Source organism: Strongyloides ratti, assembly GCF_001040885.1.
Source record: "Strongyloides ratti genome assembly S_ratti_ED321, chromosome : 1".
Taxonomy (NCBI): Eukaryota; Metazoa; Nematoda; class Chromadorea; order Rhabditida; family Strongyloididae; genus Strongyloides; species Strongyloides ratti.
The window spans coordinates 11,007,612-11,025,802 of NC_037307.1; the positions used below are offsets into that span (position 1 = coordinate 11,007,612).

Below are 18,191 nucleotides of genomic sequence, written 5' to 3' on the forward strand. Positions count from 1 at the left end.
AATATAATATAAAGGAAAATAAAAATGATTAATATTTAATAAGAGAAAAATAAGATTTTAAAACTTCCTACGATTATATGGGAGTAAGATAAGGATATTTAATAAACTTATTTTTTTTTCTCCTCTAATGTTAACACAAAAAAGATTATGTAATTTTTATTTTATTGAAATATTATAAAACATATAATATAGAATATATATAGCTAATTTATTAAAAAAAATAACAAAAAAAAAATATATTTATTTTTATATTTTTATTTAGTAAATTTTTCTTTATCTTAATAATTTTAAATCTTACAAAATGTACCAGATAGATAATATTTAATAGTATCTAAAAAAAATTAGTTAAAATGTTAAATTTATAGAAATAAGTTTTCATATTCTAATACCCTTAGAACTTTTTGGTACTTCCTGTTAACTTCAATCAAAGGAAAATTGATATAATGTAATTTAAAAGCAAATTTTAGTAATTTTTGTAAAGAAAAATTTATATATATATATATCTATATAGTTTTAAACATATATTTTAACATGTTCAAATTATAATGGAGAGTGTCTATTGGAGAGTAAAATAAGAAAGAGAGAAGTTAACAAATTAAAAAAAAAATTTTTTTTCCTTTTATTTACAGATAGTTTAAGAAAATTAATGGGAAAAGAAATACAATTGAATAATTTGATGAAAGATTGTTTTTTTTTTGTTTTACTATATTTTTATTAATAATATTTAGACAATTTTTATAAATCATTAAAAAAAAGAAAAATTTATTTTTAATTACTTACTATTAAGTTTAAGATAAAATTACATTAATGAATAAAGATATTAACTTTAAAAAAACAAAAATAAATACTTAATATCAAAAATTTAAAACAAATTAAAACAATACAATTCTTTAAATATTCTATAAATAAAAAGAAAATAAAGAAAAGTATAATATTTTGTATAAAGAGAATAATATGGTAAATTAAAGTGCATGTATCAATTCAAGATAATCCTTCTTAATTCTACGTTCAAAGAAACAATAATATTTAAAGATAAAGATAGATTGTTAAAAAGAATGACAAAAGGGAGTTTAATGATAACAAAAGTATAAAAATTGAGTGAAAAAAAAATATATAAAAGTGATGGAAGATATATTAATGATGATATTAATACCATCAAATATCAAAGAATAAATTTTTTATTATTATATCAAACATATAATAAAGTAAAACCAATTTCCTTACCATATCAGTTTTATATAGTATTAAAATATCAAAGAAATTTTTTATATTTCTTATTAATTGAAACAAAAAATAGTTTTTGATAAAATATCTCTCTCAATGGAGATACATTTTTTTTTAAAGTAAGAAATAAAAGAATACAATATAAAAAAGATAATAAATAGTTATAAAAAATTTTTTATAATGATGAATAACATTTTTTACATATAAATTTCATTTTTATTACAACATTGACATATATATAATATAAAAAATAATGTTTCAAAGATATTTATTTATGATAAACTTTTATAAATAATGCTACAATATATATTAGTAATGATGATAAATTACTATTTAAGAAAAAAAAACTATTGATATGAGACTTTTATCTATTATTATTTATTTTACATTTAGTTAACTTACCTGATGTTGACATATTTATATTAATAATAAAAAAAAAATTTTTTTCTTCAAATTTATTAATTATAACTTTTTTGTTAATATTAATTGACAGGTTACCTGTAAAAATAATCCAAAATAAATTTATAAAAAGAAAAATAATTAATACTTTTAGGTAGCTTAACTAAAAAAATATAAGAAAATAAATTATCACTTCAATAATAAAAACAACTTTAGTTGTTTTAAAAAAAAATCATGGAAAAAAAAAACATTTTAACATAGATTGTTTTGATAAAAAAAAACAAAAAAATTGTCATTAATATCATCAAATGTAAAGATAAATGTTCTTTTTTTTTCTTATCAATTCTATCATACAAAAGATGTGGTAAAAAATTAAAAATGAAGCGTGAATTGATGATGGTTGAATAATTTTTGAATATTTTTCTTTTAAAAATATTATATTTGATAAATGAGAAGAGATATCTATAAATAAATATTTATCTATATTCAGGAAAAGTAGATAAAAATGATAAAGGAGTCTAATTTTTGTGGTAGTATAAATTTTTGATAATTTATTTTAAAAAAAAAGAAGATATTTTATTCCTCTTTCCGATGTAAACCTATAAAATGATATTTTACCTAAATAATATCGTAAATCTTTTTTTTTTTTTTATCTATAAAAGAAAAATAAAAAAAAACAGTAAAAGTAATATATATATATATTTTTTTTTGATGTGTTAATGGAAAAGAACATTTATTAGTGGTAATTTGTAAGGACAAGTAAGATTAGTAAGAATGTGAAAATATATATAAAGAATGATAAACAATTTATGACTATCTTAAAAATACCATATTTTCAAAGTGTAAAAGTTTTTCTAACTTTAATTCATCTATATAAATATAAATTATTATATTTGAAAAGATGATCCAACTATAAGCTATTGGCTTATTATCTAAGACTTTATAATAATATGCTATATTAATAAAATTGAATATGGCTTTTCAAGATATATTAGAACTTAAATTCAAAATACATCTTCAAAAAGTTTGAAGAGGCATACTTTTGTTGTTAAAAGAAAAAATCATTATTTAAAATTAAGATAACTAAATAAGAAATTTATATGTATACTTTATTTTAATATCTTATTCAATTATTGAACCAATATATTTTTAAATATTCAAATTTGGATAACTTCTATTGGTACTAATATTATAAGAAAAATTATTTATTTTTTTTATCAATAAAATTGAAAATATTATCATTTTTATAGTAATATATTTAAGAAATCAATTAACTATAATTTGAAACTAAAGATTAAAAAAAAAAGATTATCTTTAAAATGTTTTCTTAAAAAGGTCACATTTTTATTACAAAATAATAAATTATTAATTTATAATTTTTTTTTTCTTGTAAGCATGAATAAAGTTTAAAAAAAATAAAAAAAAGAGAATAATATACGATACTAAAATTTTATTAATATATTTAACAATTATTAGAAAGGCTTCTTTAAAATTATTATACATAACAAGTTTGTTTTGTGAATACTTATCATTATTTTCCTTATTTTTTTATTTATTTCTCATGACAATAAATTATTCAACTTTAAAAGGAAGTAATTTTTTATTAATCAAACTTGTATTTTTACCCATATAAAAGAATGAACATGAATTTATATTCTCACCCATTTTTATGCTAACGCCTCCGTTCTATCATATATTGTTGGTGCTCTTAAAATAATTACTATTATTCCTGTTATACAAAAGAAGGTAAAAAGCATCAAAAAAATACGATCCATTACAACTGATACATATTTCCAATCTTCTATTACTTGTTGATTTTCTTCTTCATTACGTAAATGACCAGCTATATATGTTACTGAATCCACGGCACTTTGTATTGGTGTATATAATTTTGTATTATTATTATTATTATTATTATTACTATTATTATTATTGTTACTTGATCCACTAGTAATATTTTGTTGTCCTCCAACTTTAAGATGTTCTTTTATTGATGTTGATAATGGTTGTTGTGTTTCTTGAGTAATATTACTACTTGTTCCTATATTTGTTGGATCTGTTAATATACCAAATGTTGATCCAAATGGTTGAGATTTATTATTATTAATTGAGGTATCATGACATGATCCAGTAGCATTAATAACACTACTTGATGATGATGAACTATTCATTGCATTTGTTATATAATGAGGAGATAAATAATCCATTTGTTCAAATAATGCTGATGTATGTCCTGAACGCATAGAAAATTTTCTATCATTTACAAATGATGATTTTCTACGTGAATATGACTAAAAATATTATTAATAATATTATTATTAAATAAAAAAAAATAAAATATACATTTTTTTTAATTTTAACTTCAGGTTCATCTTTTTTAATTAACATTGCATTTCTTAAAATTCCTTTACAATTTTTTACCTCACTTTCTTCTTCTTTTACAACTTTTTTTGGTCTTCTCATTAAAAGATAATATGGTAACACCTGTATAAAAACTTTTCTAACCCATTTTGGCATTGTATGTGTTGATGGGGAACGAAAATGTATATTTAATGTGATAACAGTAACAATAACTGATAATGTTACCATAACCATAGTAAAAAGTAAATATTTTCCTATTAATGGTATAACTAGTGATGTTGATGGAATGATTTCAACTAAAAGTAAGAAAAAAACTGTAAGAGATATAAGAATTAATATGCATAGAGATATTTTTTCTCCCCCATCTGATGGTAAGTAAAAGACTAAGGCTGTTAAAAAACTAAAATTAAAAAAAAAATTAATTAATTATTTGTTTGTACATAAAAATAATTATTATATTTTACCTTATACCAACACTTGGAAAAATTAAATTAACTGTATAAAATAATGTTTTTCTTCTAAGATGAATTTCATATGTCAAGTCAATGAATGGTGATTCACAACAAGGATATCTTTTTTCATGTCTTTTTCCTGGTACATTAAGAATATCCCATTCTACACTTGGATAATAATCACTTAAATCTATTCCATTATCTACAATCCAAACTGTTTCATTATATTCTCTATCATAACCTATTACTAATTCTTGTTCCTCTCTTTGTAGATGCCAATCTTTATGTTTTAAGTTAACTTCTAATCCTCCATATGTCCATGATCCAAAAATTAAATGGCATGTTTGTCTAAAAAAAAATATTTTTTTTATCAAATAAATATTTTAAGAAAAAAAAAGTCTATAACATACAAATCAAAAGGAAACCACTCAATGTCAATTTGACACATAGATTTATATATAGCAGGTGGTGCCCACTCAACTGTACCATTAGGAGAAAGTTTTGCTTTTGTCATTATTGAAACTTGATAATTACCATCAGCATTATTATACAAAACAACATCCGGTAACCATATAAGATCTGAAGGCACATACAAAACATCAACACCCCCATACTCAGCAGGATCCCATTTTAGTTTAGAGTCAATCCAAGACTAAAAAAAAAAAACAAAATAATATCATATTTAAGGAAGTAAGAAATAAGATATATAAAAGTATAAATTTCAAAAAAAAAATATATAATTTGATATATTATAAATAGTAACTATTTTCATTTTATCTATTTTTTTTCAACAAAAAAAGAAGAAGAAGAAGCCAGTTATTTATCTTTATTTAATAAAAGAGAGAGAATAAAAAAAATAAATAAAAGATAAAAATGGTAAGTTTTTTTTTCTTAAAAAAATAATGATAAAATACAGACTAAAAAGTAAACTTGGGAATTTATGAATAGAAAATATATAAAAAAAAGTACTAAGAAATTATATAAATTTTGAAATTTAAAATTATAATTTTTTTTAATACATATAAAACTTACATGTTGTAACCAAACATTTGTAGTCATAATTTGATTTTTTTCATGCTGAAAAATACAATAAATAAATATGTATATAAACATTTTTTTTTGTGATTAGTAAGAAAATTTAATTTATTTTTTTTTTCAAATTATGTAAATATATTTAGAAAAAAAAAAAGAATATTTTTGATTTGTAGCTTTTTTTTTTTAATTTGTTATAAAAAAAAAGAATACATATATTTATATATATCAACTTACGACATCGAGTAGTTGTGACAATTTTAGTTTAAAATTTACTACCACCGTATCATTGGTATTGTCAACAGGACGGACTAATTTGTTGTAATCAGATAATAAATCTTCAAATAATCTTGAAGCATCTTTAGTTCCCTCAATAAAGGGTAGAGGTATTATAAGAATATATAAATAGATTATTATTTGGAATGATTTAATTGTATTAATATTTGATATCCAATTCATTGAAAAAGATATATTTAAATTTTGGATATAAGAGTACAATAATAGAATTCTCCTTTGTATATGAAAGGCGGCGGAATTCCGCCTCACCAGCATCCTTCATATGGATATAATATATGTGAGAAAAAAAAATTTGAAAGCTATAAATATATATTATTAAAAAAAAAAATATATATATATATATTAATATATATATATTTTATATAAAAACGAATGATTAAAAGGTAGTTAAATATTATATTAATAAATTTTTATCAAATGAATGATAAAAGTTATGAGAATTAATAAGTATATATTAAAGTATCACAACTTAGTTAGTTATAAAAATTGATAAATAACTAAGTATTAATACCCTTGATTGACATATATTTTGAAAATTATAATAACATATTATAAAAATTTATTTAATATAAAAGAAAGGTTCATCTTTTTATTAATATATAAAGGTATCATTTATATGAAAAATTTTATACAAATTACTAGTAAAAATCAAATTCTTTTAGAATAAATATGTACATATTATTATATAAAAGTGATTTAGGCTATTTTTCAGTTTACTTTAATCAATGAAAAAATAACAAAGAATGTTAGTTGAATGTTATAAAAAAAAAGTTATAATATTAGATATATTTTTAACTATATAAAAAAAAAAGTTTTAAATATGATTGTAATAAACTTGAAATAATAAAAAAATTTTTTTTTTATAAAAAAAATAGTATCTAAAATATGATTTTTTTTTATTTCAAGAATATATATCTATTATAAATATTTATATATATATATAATATATATCTATAGATGTCTAGGAATGTTTTTAAAGAACACTTTTGAAAGCTTAATGTTTTTGTTAGATAAAATAAAGTATCAAATAAGTTAAAAAAATATGGAAGATGACAGAAAAGTTTGATTGAATTTGTATTATCTTTAAAAAAAAATAAAAAGATTTTTTTTTTTTTTAATTTATCATAAATTGTTTATTTATAGTTATATAGAAAAAAAATATATATATATGTATATATATATATAGTATAATAAATAATTTAAATGTTTTAAATGTTAAAATAAAGTATTATACTCATATAAACAATGTTAAATAAAAAAATTTTTTTTTTTAATCCAAAAAGAAATTATAAAAAAAAAGAAATTAAAAAAAAAAAGAAATCTGAAATAAAGTTTTAAAAAAAAATACATATATTTAATAGAGGAAAGAATTAATTAAATCCATTTAATTCAGATATTTAGCTATTCATGAATATCATTCATTATTTTCAACTTTATTTAGGCAAAGTCATCTACTAAAAAAATAAAGACCTATAAAAATAAGATGTACACAAATATAATTCTATATATTTTATTTCTCTTTACTCATCAACTAAACCTTTTTGTTATAGTTGACAATAAAAGATAAGAAAAAGATGTGTTATATGGTTAGTAAAGGGTGGAAAAGATATAAGCAGTTAGCAAAATTTTTGCCGTTAAAAATGCTTTTCGGTCAACTATCTAGAAAAGAAGAGATAGTTGTGGACAAAAGAAATTATAATAGAAACAGATAAGAAAATGGCATTTTGGGAGAGAAAAATAGATATATTATGTAGTGTGTATGTATTTATCACAGATAGTGGTTGATATAATGATGGAGGAACGTTGTAACAAAATATTATGTTAACATTATTAAGGTACCCTTATTTTAATCATTTTAAAATAAAAATAATCTTTAGCTATGATAGTTAAAAATTTTATCTTTATTTATATTATCTTTTATTATTATTTATATTATAAAAAAAAAATTTACTATATATTTTTTTCTTCCACAAAAATATAAATAATATTATTAGAAAATTTATTTAAAACCAATATTTTAGACCAATTTATATATTTAAATCCTATTTAAAATTTTCATCCACCATATACATATATACCCTCTAACCATCATTATTAATCCAATTCTTAAAACTTATTAGTTCAAGAATAAACATAAAGTTAAGAATTTTTATAATGATAAACTAATACATAATATTTAATAGAATATTAAATAATGCCATTTTAAGTATAAAGAAAAGACTTTAAATGCTCTTTTATATTAAGTGAAAAAAGGATTATTATTAAAGATAAGATTTTTATATTTTATAGACAATGAAGGTTAATTATATTTTATTATTTATACATCTTCAATATTTTATTTTTATTTCAAATTTTTTTTTTATCTTATTTTATAGGAAATATAATATTAATAGAAAAAAAAACATATATGATTAAATTTTTATTTTTCCCTTTTTATAAATTAAAGTATAAATATTATGAGGTTAAAAAAAATAAAAAAATAAAATTAACAAATATTTTTTGGACATCATCTAGATATATAATAAAGAATAATAATAAGATTAAAAAGAAAACTGTAAATAATTAAAAGAAAAAAATAAAAAAATCTGACAATAAAAAGGACATAAAACCAAACAATAATAACAATTAATTTATTTTATATAATATAAAATGGTAGTAATTAAAGATGAATTAAAAAAACACAATTTAATTGACAATAAAAGGTAAAAAAATAATAAAAAAAAAGTATAAAAACAAATATTATTATAAGGCTTTTTTTTTATTGTAATACAAAATAAAAAAAAATAAAGCACATGACTTATAAAATATAGGTATATTAAATAAGATTGATAGATAAGAATTAAAATAAAATTAAACCTTCTTTTAATAGCATGATAACATTTTAAATAAAATAAAATATAAATTAAAAACAACTCATTTTTAAATTAATAGCTAATAATAATAATAATAATAAAATTTTTATATAAAAATTGATCAAATATTAATATATTTAAATTGATAACATAATGATAATCAAAAAATTATTTGTTTAATTGATGTCTAAGTATAAAAAGCAAAAAAAAAAGTATATTTAAATATAATAAATTTTAAGATGTTTTAAAGAATAATATGTATTTATATATATATATATCTAATTTATAAACATATTTATTAAAATAATTAAAATCAAGTTGCTATTAATTATAGAAAAATTTTGTTATCAAGATGATCTTTATTGGTTTTTTTTTTCATATATATATATATATTTAATGAAAGATAATTTTTGTTAGATAATTGAATTAATAAATATATACATTTTTATTATATTTATTTTTCTCCTACACCTTTATTATTTTTTTTTTTATTTCTTTTTATTTCAGGAAATTATATAATAATACTTTTTCTTATTTGTTTTACTTTTAATGATAACTATTGTCATTTGATTTATAATTTAATTTATTAATAAGATTAAAAAAATATTTATTTATAAATATTTATTTCTATTTATAATTTTATCACACATATATTTTAGTGCATGTATATTTGTATCTAATTTTATTTACAATATTTTATAATTTTTATATAAAATATAACCAAAAGTAACAATTTTTTTTTTAATAAGATTATTCATTATAAATAAAAATATTAAAATATTTAAAAAGTTAAAATATTTATATATTATCTAATAATCATTTCCTTGTATATTTTATTTTATATAAAGATATTACATAAATAATAATGACTTTCTAATCTTATTATTAATTTAAAATTAATTCCCAATTTAATATATATCTCCTCTTATAACAACAACCCTATGCTGATCATAATCTTTTTTTTTAATTTTATAAATTTCTATATACCTCTTCTCTTTTAATCTAATCATTCATGATTATAAAATATTTTAGATAATATAATTTCTAATTTATATTTAACTACCAGCAATAATTGAAAATATTCTTTTTCTAAAAGTTGTAATAATTATACAAAATTACAATTTTATTATATTTTAAATTTTATTAATAATGAAATGTTCATATTATAATGATAGGTGATAAGATCAACGAAAATTAATAATATTTTTAAAATATTTTCTAATTATTTTATTACTTTTGTTATGCACTAATTTTAAAATATATATATATTATTTATAAATATATATTTTATAATAAATATTCTAAATCAAAATTTGAAATAATTTTTTTTTAATATTAAAAAATAAAGTTATTTCTTTATATAAAATATATATTTAATATTTCTATTAAAAATATCAATTTATTTTTCTCATAAATTATATCCTATTTTTAACTATGAAAATTTATATTGTTTAATTTGAATTTTCAAAAAGGCAAAAAGTATCTTCTTCATATTTTTATTGTGTAATACAAATTTTTTTTTTTTTTATTATTTAAACTAACCATAAATGTACTTGAGTAATAGGGTTTATATTTATTTTAAGTTTTTGATATCTCTACTACAAAATGTATACACAATATAGTTATTGAAGTTATCAAAATAAGATGTGATTAATTGAGGAAAAGTTGGGTTAAAATTTTTTGATATCATGACAAATGAGATGACACAAATATGGATAAAATATATAATATGTGGTAGTTGTATTGTATTGCTATTTAAGTTTCAGAATATTGTTAAAAGTTTAAGTGTTAAAAAAAAATTAAATGTTTTTTTTCTAGTAAATTGTTTTATTTAAAATTGTTTCATAACTTAATATTATACTTTTATTTATTTTTTTTTTTGTTCTTTCTTAAGTTTCATTTGTTGATTATAAATAAAAATTATAATTAAATGTATTAAGTTATAATTATTATTATTATGATATTTTTACAATATTAACCATCTGTAGTATCAAATGATTTATAGTATTTTATATTGTTTCTATAACTAAAAGTATTGTCAATGAATATTTTGTGATAGTTAACAATATATTTAAAAGCATAAGTATAGCCATAAAAATGTCTAGTACCATATTTTGGTTTAATTATTAAAATGAAAAATATAATATATTAAAATTAGTTAAAAATTATTTTTAAATAGGAAAATAAAGATAAGAAAAATTTTTACAATTCCTAGTTGAATATTATGACTTCCGGTAATTGGTAGATTACTTTCTTAATATTTAATTTATAATGATTCATATATACATATCCATTAATCCATAGTATTTTTATATTTGAACCAATTTAATTCTTTTATTTCTTGATTCTTTCAATTATTAATAGTTTTTTAATCCTATATTTATAATTCTTTACATTTTTATATATTAAAAATGTTCCCATAATATATATCATATTTTGATATTTATTTTATGATAAAAAAAATATATATTATTAGTTAAATATTTTTATTATACATTTCTTTATATATAAATATATCTATATATTTATAATATCATTTTTCATTTATACAGTACTATCCAATTAAAAATCATATGTGTTAATAGTTAAAAAAAAATTTTTAAATTAAATTTTTCATTTGTAATAAGATATTTATTATTATCATTTGGATACCTCATTAAATGAAATGTTAGATGAATGTTAATAAATAATTTTGACACATCTTAACTTTTGTCTTTTTTAAAATGTTAAATAATATAGTAGTTTAAGTACTTATATTTGATTTAACCTCATGCTGTTTGTGTGGTTAATTTACCTCTTCAAAAGTTAAAATCATAACATTAAATAAATGACAATAAATTTATAAATATATATAGATATATACAGTACAAAAGTATTAAGTAAACATGTTACCTTAAAAATTTTTATTTCTATAGTTAAATTATTTAATAAATTTTAAAAGGTATTTATATTTGTTACAAGATGAATAATAGGACCCGAATTTATTTATTGTTAATAAATTGAATGATATATATATTTTAATACTTTAAAATATATATGTATATTTTAACAATTTTAAACTTTATTAAATGTTATTAGATTAAAAATATATAATATAATTCTATTTATTTTTTAAAAAGAATGTATACAAAAAAAAATTTTTTTTTTTTTAGTAGTTAATTAAAAGAAAAATATATGTTAAATAATACTGTATATAATAAATAATAATTTTTTAAAAAAATGAATCAACTAGTTAATATATTTTATTAAAAAAAAAAAACTATCAAATATAATCTTTTTTTTTTTATAAAAATAAATTATAATATAGAAAATCCTTATAACTTCAATTGTTAAACTTTTTTTTTTTTTCTATGTTTGTGATTTACCTCATATAATATATATATATATAAAGACTTTAGTATCTAAAAATAAAAAAGCTGTCAACAAAATACTTCTAAAAATTTTTAATGTTACATTGTATTAAGATTAAAGAAATAGTTATAATCTATTGAAATTGTCTACTAATAATGAGTTAAATATTCAATCATTTCTTTATATTACTTCTTATAATACAATAAACTGTACATATATTAATATAAATAATATTATAAGATAATTCAGGTTAGTAAAATTAGTAATTAACAATGTAAGCTAATCCGTTACCAACTGATTTTTCTATGTCATTCCACTTGACAGTAAGTTTATTTAACTATTAGGAAGAGTAGTAAAGTAGCTTCAAAATGGATTACCGTTGTTTTGTTATATATAATTGTGATTAAGTTTGAAGTGATATTAAAGTTATTATTACATGCTATAAATTGAGATCAACAATGTTTTATTTTTCTATCTTTTATTACCCCTATATCATCATACTTCATTAATAATAATGTTAAAATAAATTATTGTTTATTTAAACTTCTTCAACTAATCTTTCACAGCTTGATTTTAAACAGTATCTCTTATATTCAATGAGGTACTTGGCACTTCATTAAACTTCCTTGAATCATATGGTTTCAATATATTACATTCTTATCTATAAATATTATCATTTATATTTCTTAAACTATTAATATTAATTTTTATTAATATAACAAAAAAAAATAATAATTATTATTATCTATATTTATAATAATTATATGATTTAATTGTTAAATATTAATAAATATATTTTTACAAAAATATATAATTTTTCTTTAAAATTTTTATTAAAATAAGGGGTAATGTAAAATGATTGTTAATAAAAGTAAATGTATTTGATTAAGTCTATTATGTGTGAATTGGCGATTAGACATTTTCCATTTAAGTTGGATTTATTTTTTAATCACTTTTAATATAAGCCTTCTGATCACAATTAAGTATATATATATACATATATAAAAGTATTATAATTTACTTATTAGTTATTGTAAAACATTTTTGTTAAAATAATATAATATTTATTATTATTCTTGATTTATAAGAATTATTATAATTACAATATTTACCTCTTCACCATAACTTCTTACAATGTTTAAGTGGATATCAATTAACTATATCTTCATATCACCTCATAAATTTACCAGATAAAATGAATATTTTATCAACTTCAAAAGTTTACTATCCATCTCTATTAGATATCTCAATTTACAATCATAATCTACTCAAACAACATTAATTATAACTCTTCATAAAAATATATCAGATACTTATTAACAATATTGTAAAACAATATATATTTATATATCTTAATATATATTATTAAGGTGCGCCATAAAGTACATATATATATATACTGATAAATTAAATATAATTAAACAAAAATATATAAAACTTTTAACTACTAAATATATTATTTATTTGAAAACATCTTTAGACTTTTTAAATTATAAAGACCTCCTATTTTGAATGAACATTACATTTATATTTTAATACTTATTTTATCAATGATTTATTTTAACTAATTAATTTTGTCCTTTAAAACTATTTTCATTATCTAATAAAAATGATTTTGTTTAGGCAAAAAAAATTTTTTTCTTCTAATTATATTATTAGTAAAAATTAATGTATTAAAATATATATTACTTCATTAATTGATAATGATGAAATCTTTTTTTTTTATCAAAAACACTTGCCGATAAATGTATAACTTTTAATTTTACTATTATATTTATATATCTATATCTATATTTCTCTTCTCATTCATTAATTTTATTATTATATATTCTACAGTATCATCAAACTAATATGAATTTTATCTATTTCTTAGTAAATTATTTTTATATAATTATATAGAATAAATATTTAAAAAAAAAAAGTAAATTATATAAATATCTTATGATAATAATACCTATTCTATTCTTTTTACAAAAATTTATTAATATAATAATTAGTTTAAGATATTAATAATATTATTAACTTCTGTGAATTAGTTTGTAGAATGTTTAAATAACATTTAAAAGAAGATTTTCTTTTAACAAAACTTTTAATTTATAATAATTATATTATAAATAAATGTAATTTTCTTTTCTCAAGATTCATTTATAGTCTTTATCAAATAAATTATACCGCCACTTTTGATCAACTGTTTTAATGTTTTATTAGTAAAAAGATTAAAATATACCAAATTTGTTTTTATACTATTTATATATTTTCTTTCTTTAATTTTAATTGTTTATATCATATCCTTAATTTTTCTTTATATATATATATATACTAACCCTAAATATGACATGTTTATATATTATTGTCTTAAATTTTTCATATTTCTTTTGAAACCACCCACTTTTTGATGAGAAATATAATATATAATACTAAATATGATTAAAATATATTTTATCCAAGTTAACAGTTGAAAATTTTACTAAAATATTTTATACAATTATATTAATTACAATATATCAAAAAGATAATTTTTTTTTCTTCTATTTTTTTTTTAAATGTATCAAATAAATTATTATCAATTATATAAATAATATATTCTATAAATAAAAAAGTAAAAATAATAATTGATACTATTTTACCTATAAAAATTAATTTTTTTTTTGCTAACATTGAAACAATACTTTAAGATTATCTCATATTATTTATTTTTAAATAACCACGTATAAAAGTAAGTTAACATATTATGTATTCATTAATGATCACCCCTCAAATGATATTATAAATTTTTCTTTATAAACGATAAAACATAAATATAAAAAGAATATTAAATATATATTAAAAATGTTTAAAAAAGATTAATTATCCTGTACTAAGGAAAAATTTTTATCTTTATCTTTTTTTTTTTTTAAATATTTTTGTTATATTTTAATTATTTTATTTGTATGAAAATATTTATGATAATATTAATTATTTTAACTGTTTTTTTTTAATGTGATTTCTTTTTTTGGAAATTTATTAGTTTATTTCTTTTTTTTGGGGTATATCTTTTTTGTTATATATTTTAAAATTATATATAAATTATATTTTAAAATGACATTATTGTAATTAATAGAAAATATAAAAGTAATAAATTATTAAAATTTATATTTATTAAGACTATACATATAAATATATTATTGAGTATATAATAATTCTTCCCAAGAATTCAACCAACCAATAGCCATAAAAATATCCTACAATAGAAATAAAAGAAAGTATAATATAGATGGTAGTTAATATAGTTATACTGAAATAATAACAATAAATAGAAAATATGAAATTATTAACTTTCTTTTTATAAAAGTATTGTCTTTAGTTATATGGTTGGGATGATTGGTATTATTAATAGATAAATATATTAAACAAAATAAGGAACAAAATTAGGATGGTAAGAGAAAACTTTAATTGGTTATTATAGTTAATTTTTATATCATCATATTATTATTTCTCATAACTTAATTTTGTAATATTATTATTTAATTTATCTTTAAAATATTCATTTATCTTCTAAATGTCAAAACTTTTACATTATCATTATTATTATTATTATTATTATCTAACTATTCTTTTATACATTTTTTGATCATATTATGTATTTTATTCTTTTTAATATATATATATATATATATTATTTAAGAAATTAATGATATAAGTTATTTTATTAATCAACATGTACCTATTATTCATTTATATTTCTTTGTATATTAAATATTAAAAAGTAATTAAAAATATAACATTATCCTTCAATCTTTCATATTTGTTAAGATATAAGATATATATTTTGATAAACATATTAAAACAAAAAAATATAATGCAACTTTTATCATTTAAAAATGTTAATTCTCTTTTTACCATGTATCTTTACCTTATCACAAAACACTAAAAATTATGAAGTGATGGAAAGTAATCTTATATAATATTAATAATAATGATTTATTTAAAGTGTCTGTTATATTTTTCATATGTATGTGAAGACAAATTTTTACATATATATATTTATTTTATCATTCAACCTCCTGTATGGTGAGGATGAAGAATGATCAAACTAAAAAGTACATAGGTAAGTGAGATATTAAATAATATATAATATTTTAATAATTGTTGATTAGTTATGTCAATCTAAAAGAAATATTCAATAGTTATATGTAGAATTATATTTTTAATATCTTATATAAATCTATTATTTTAAGAAAAGGAAATAAATATAATTTCTTTTTTTAACTATCATAATAAATGATAATAATAATAATAGATTACATTTTAAATATTTAAATGTTTCTTTTCATGGTATGATATAATATATTTTGATTAAAAAAAAATGTTTTTTTTTTCTTTAAAAAAAATGAATTATTATTATTACTTTTTTTAATTATATCATTATTCGTTGATTTTAATAATTATGTGTAATATTTTAAAAATATTATCAAGAAGTATTAATTACATGTAACAATACATTTTCAACATTTCTATTATGATAAATATTAAAGAATTGAAAAGTAAAAATAGAAAATGTATAATGTGTAAACGATTTAATAATAATAATAAATTGTAGTGGGTACTTTTTATTAACTACCTCACATTTATTAATGTATATTAAAACAAATGATGTTCATTAAAAATGAATCACTACCTATTGAATTTTATGGTGGTAAAAATATATTATCACTTATCATATGAAGACATCTGTTTTTAGGAACAATACAATATTTTGTATATAATCATAATAAATACACTCTTCAAATTAATATTATCATATTTAACTTTTGCCTCTATTAATAAAAGGACCTACCATAGTTGATTAATTGTTTTGTGAGAACTTTCCTATTTAATAACAAAAGAATTTTTAATATTATTACATATTATTTTTATTATATATTCTACCATATCTTACTTTTTCTACAAAATCTTTTTTCCACTTATTCATTCATTTATCTAACTATATCCCCCCATTATTTATTATTTTTTCTTTTTGTAATTAACTTTTATCAATTGTCATTAAATATTATTATATCTAGAAATTTTGAGAAGTGCAAACATTCTTCAAAAACGTTAATGGAAGATTGTTGGGAAATGTATGTTATTATAATAATTGTAAAAAAATTTTTAAGAATATATATTTATATATAAACTATACATTTAACCATTTTTAAGAAAAAAAAAAAGATGTATCTAAGAAAAAAAAAACTCATTTTTTTTTTAAAATCATAATTGAGGGATATATTAAAAAAAATTATATTGTCTACTAAAAATCTTTTTTTTTTTTTTTGATATAATTTATATACATATCATTTTCACCATATATGGCAAATTACAATGCCATATGTATGTATGTTATTACTTATATGATAATAATATTTTATAAATGATAGAAAGAGTAATAGAGATAGAAAGGAGGATGAGAATGATATCAAGAACCAATAAGAGGCGTGAAAAAAAAAGTTTTTTTTTTTATTTTATTTTAAATTAAAGTGATAGTTATTTATACAAAATATTTATTTCAATATATATTTATATATAGTATATTAAATAAAAGTAAAATATTATAGTTATGTTAAAAAGAAAATGTTAATAAATATATTTCTTACCAAAATTTTTTCTACAGTTAAAGTTAAGTAATGTTAGTATAAAATTTATTAAAATTAAAGAATAAAGTACCTTGTCAGTATATTACATTACCACTTCAAAAATCTTTTGTTTTTTTTTATTGTTTTCTTATTTTAATGCACTTGTTATAAAATTGTTCTACTATATGTATATTTATTATTTTTCTTATCATTTCTATTATATCAATAGAAATTATAGGTAAATTTTTTTTTTTAAAAGATATACATAGATCAATGGTTTTTTTTATATTATTTTAAATTTTATAAATTAATGTTAAAAAGAAAAACAAATTGATATATGAGGAGAAAAAAAGTTTGATCCTAAACTATAATGTTTATATTTTGTTAATAATCACATTAATTTGTTCATTTTTATTTTCAAATATCATTCTTCTTTTCTATGTCATTTTTTTTTTAAAATATAATCGCAAAACTATATTATAAAAAAGAAAAAGAAAAGTTAAGATAGTAAAATGTAATAGATTATTATTATTAAAAATTTTTAACAAAAATTAACAAACATTCCATAATCCTTCTTCTAATTATAATCTCCGTTTATTAAAACTAACTTGATTTTATATTTATACTTTTTA

At 16.9% G+C, this 18,191-nt stretch overlaps 1 protein-coding gene across 1 annotated transcript; it reads right to left on the bottom strand.

The window, feature by feature from the left end:
• Positions 1 to 3,290: 3,290 nt before the first annotated feature.
• On the bottom strand, positions 3,291 to 5,927 carry SRAE_1000337100 (Nicotinic acetylcholine receptor family and Neurotransmitter-gated ion-channel transmembrane domain and Neurotransmitter-gated ion-channel family and Neurotransmitter-gated ion-channel ligand-binding domain and Nicotinic acetylcholine-gated receptor, transmembrane domain-containing protein; the record flags this gene model as incomplete). The annotated part of the gene is made up of 6 exons (XM_024650553.1): positions 3,291 to 3,914; positions 3,967 to 4,384; positions 4,449 to 4,784; positions 4,847 to 5,088; positions 5,469 to 5,513; positions 5,706 to 5,927. 6 exons carry the CDS (start codon positions 5,925 to 5,927, stop codon positions 3,291 to 3,293), a joined length of 1,887 nt encoding a protein of 628 aa, XP_024504319.1.
• Positions 5,928 to 18,191: the final 12,264 nt, after the last annotated feature.